This window comes from Bufo gargarizans, chromosome 11 (genome assembly GCF_014858855.1).
Source record: "Bufo gargarizans isolate SCDJY-AF-19 chromosome 11, ASM1485885v1, whole genome shotgun sequence".
Lineage (NCBI taxonomy): Eukaryota > Metazoa > Chordata > Amphibia > Anura > Bufonidae > Bufo > Bufo gargarizans.
Window position 1 is genome coordinate 95,039,525 of NC_058090.1, and position 3,687 is coordinate 95,043,211.

The window sequence follows — 3,687 nt, forward strand, 5'->3', positions numbered from 1 at the left end:
TGTAGGGATAGGCCCAGAGTATCCGTTCAATGCGTGAGTCCTTATATGCATGCAACAGTTGGCAAAGGGGCCCAGAGTCCTTTGCAGAGTGATCTCAAAAGCATCTCCAAAGTCATCAAGCCGATAGTCGTATAGTATGAATCGCAACCTGAAGTGCCAAGTGCTCAACGTCCCAAAATATCTCCAATATCCAATAAACCAACAGGGAAAATCTAGAAAAAGCTAATAGAATTATTTATAAATGTGCAAAAGAAAATCAAAACAAAAAAACACCAAATTATTGTGTATAAAATCCCGTCAAGGTAAGTACTTCGTTCAAACCATGCGGTGTAAGAGAGCCCAGGTTAAAAATCCACCTGGATTCAGATTTAAAGGGCTTCTGTCACCCCACTAAAGTGATTTTTTTTTTTTGGGCTGGTGAAATTAGTTATATTGCGATATATCACAATATAATTGTGTCACTTACTTTGATCCAGCAGTTTCTTCAAAAAACGAAGTTTTATCATATGTAAATTCGGTCTCTAACAGCAAGTAGGGCCGCTACTTGCTGCTAGCTGCTGCAGAAATCCGCCCTCTCGTCGTGTTGATTGACAGGGCCAGCCGGGATCTCCTCCTCCGGCCAGCCCTGTCGGCATTTCAAAAATCGCGCGCCTCTGTGGATTCGGCGCAGGCGCTCTGAGATGAGGAGGCTCGTCTCCTCAGAACTCCCTTAGTGCGCCTGCGCCGATGACATCACCGAAATAGAAGACGTCATCGGCGCAGGCGCACTGAGGGAGTGCTGAGGAGACGAGCCTCCTCATCTCAGAGCGCCTGCGCCGAATCCACAGAGGCGCGCGATTTTTGAAATGCCGACAGGGCTGGCCGGAGGAGGAGATCCCGGCTGGCCCTGTCAATCAACACGACGAGAGGGCGGATTTCTGCAGCAGCTAGCAGCAAGTAGCCGCCCTACTTGCTGTTAGAGACCGAATTTACATATGATAAAACTTCATTTTTGAAGAAACTGCTGGATCAAAGTAAGTGACACAATTATATTGTGATATATCGCAATATAACTAATTTCACCAGCCCAAAAAAAATAAATCACTTTAGTGGGGTGACAGAAGCCCTTTAAGTAATTGTGGATTTATACGCCCCCCCCCCCTGATATTACCGCAAATAAGATCCAACCCCACAATCCTCAGACCACTATACCTACCACCATAATATTCCAGGAAATGGAAAGCTAATGACATCAAGGGTTTGTCCTTGCTAGATTTGTCCTGAGAGGCCAGTCCAATGTTGGAAAGATGTTGTTGTATCCTCTTACGTAACACTCTATATCGGGTGATGGGACGTACTTTATCACTGATTCTGGGCCATGGCTGAAACAAATCAAAACAATATGCCTGTGAAATAACTTTTTTAGGGTATCACCTCTTCCAAAAGCATAATGATAATTCAGTGGAAGCTTCTTTAAAATCCACTATAGATGTACAATTTCGACGGAATCTCTGAAATTGGCCTTTTGGTATTCTCTTTCTGAGATGAGTTGGATGAAAACTCTGGTAATGGAGTAAACTATAAGTAGCAGTGTTCTTGTGGAAAAAAAAATGTTACAATATGGGCACCATCTATCTGAATCTTCAAATCCAAAAAATCAACCTCTGTCTCAGAGATGTTGTGTGTTAGAAAAATATTAAGTCAATTCTGGTTCAGTAGACCAATAAACTGTTCACATGTCTCCTAGGATCCCTGCCAGAGAAATAAAACATTGTCGATGTAACAAAACCAACCAAGAACATCTTCCCGAAACAGATCCAATGGGTACACCTGTGGCATCACCCACCAACCCAAAAAGATGTTGGCATAAGGTTTGAGTAAACACCCATATGGGATAAAGTAGTCAACTTCACAATTCAATTCAGATGTACCCAGTAAAAAAAAATATTAATTTTATCATGCGTTATAAGTTTTTATTTTTTAGATGGGAGTCTCTTGGATACACTGATGCCTCTACAGTAGTCTATGTTTGAGGCTTCAATCAAAACTGAGCTTTATGTGGGTATTATGGTTTATTTATTGTGCATTGTAAGATGGTATCATTTTGTCATGCTTAACCTACAATAAAATACAGTGTTACACTAACCCACGCTGTGTATGACCTGCAACCCATTCTTATTCACTTGTTGATATACCAGCAATTGGTTAGGATTGGTGATGTGTCTGAAAGCTATTCTCATAATATGTGGGAATTTCACAGGTTGATTCATCAGTAATGAGACATTAATGATGTAGAGAAATGTCAACCATGTTGGTAAATAAAATTCATGTACTTGATAAATCTATGGGCAAGTGAGCAACCCTTCAGACTTTGCTTGGTGTTTCCAAACCATGTATCTTCTATCAATAGTTTGATTTCTGATTTCAGTTTGATTTCTTAGAAAGTCTAATTTTGATGGTGTCTTTGACATCCTTGTTTCTAATGCTATAAATGATGGGATTCAACATTGGAGTCACCGCTGTATATAGAATGGACATGGTCTTGCCTATCTGAGGAGAGTAGGCAGAACGAGGTTTCAGGTACATGAAGATGATAGTACCATAGTACAGAGACACAACAGTGAGGTGTGAAGCACAGGTTGAGAAAGCTTTATGTCTCCCTTTTGAAGAACGGATCTTTAAGATGGAGATGATGATCTGGATATATGAAATTAACGTAAAAAAGAAAGCATATATGATAATAAGCATTGCCTGTACGTACATGAGTATTTCGTTGGTACGGGTGTCTTTGCAGGAGAGGGCAAAAAAAGGAGGCATTTCACAGAAGAAATGGTTAACATGATGAGATTTACAAAAGGGTAGTTGGAAAGTGAGGGGCGTATGAATGCTGGCACCACCAAAGCCCACACTCCATGACATGGAAGCTAAGCAGGCACACATCTTCTTGTTAATAATTGCTTGGTAGTGCAGTGGTCTACAAATGGCTGCAAATCGATCATAGGCCATGACAGCAAGAATTATACACTCTGCTGTTCCCAAAACCATGTGGAAATACATTTGAAGTGCACATCCCACCAGAGAAATACTTTTGTCTTTAGATAGAGTATTTATTAAAATTTTCGGCACAATGGTGGAGGAGAAGCAGATGTCAATTATGGAGAGATTAATCAAGAAGAAGTACATTGGAGTATGCAGCGTTGAGTTGATCCTCACCACGATGATCAGTAGAACATTTGCAGACAACGTTATAATATACATTATTAAGAACACAATAAAGCACATGACCTGAAGATATGGGACATTGGACAGTCCAAGGAGGATGAATCCTTCTGGAGATGTTTGATTTGAGTCTTCCATTAGATGTACTTTAGCTGGTGAATGGTAGCTAAGAGATCAAATAATTAAAGGGTCACATTGTTTATTTTTTATATATTCTTACTGAAGAGCACTGGTCAGAGTAGTCTGCCTTCATGACCATTGTTCTGGTCTTCAAACTTTGGAGGAACACCTCATAGGAACAACACATTCTAGTGTGACCATTCTCAGCACAGCCTGGTTTTAAATTAATATACAGTATATACTCGAGTATAAGACGAGTTTTTTGGCACATATTTTTGTGCTCAAAAAGCCCCCTCGTCTTATACTCGAGTCTCGATTTGTCCGACCCGAAAATGCCATTTCAGCGAGCGGCCCGGCCGGCGCGTGACT

The 3,687-nt window shown here is 40.8% G+C and overlaps 1 protein-coding gene across 1 annotated transcript; it reads right to left on the reverse strand.

The window, feature by feature from the left end:
• Positions 1–2,403: 2,403 nt before the first annotated feature.
• LOC122921424 (putative olfactory receptor 2W6) lies at positions 2,404–3,339 on the reverse strand. Its single transcript, XM_044271401.1, has one exon. It carries the CDS (start codon positions 3,334–3,336, stop codon positions 2,404–2,406), a length of 933 nt encoding a protein of 310 aa, XP_044127336.1. The 5' UTR covers positions 3,337–3,339.
• Positions 3,340–3,687: the final 348 nt, after the last annotated feature.

Bases quoted from the DNA above. Each gene is read 5' to 3' on its own strand.
- LOC122921424 (XM_044271401.1), bottom strand. From the start codon at position 3,336: ATGGAAGACTCAAATCAAACATCTCCAGAAGGATTCATCCTCCTTGGA.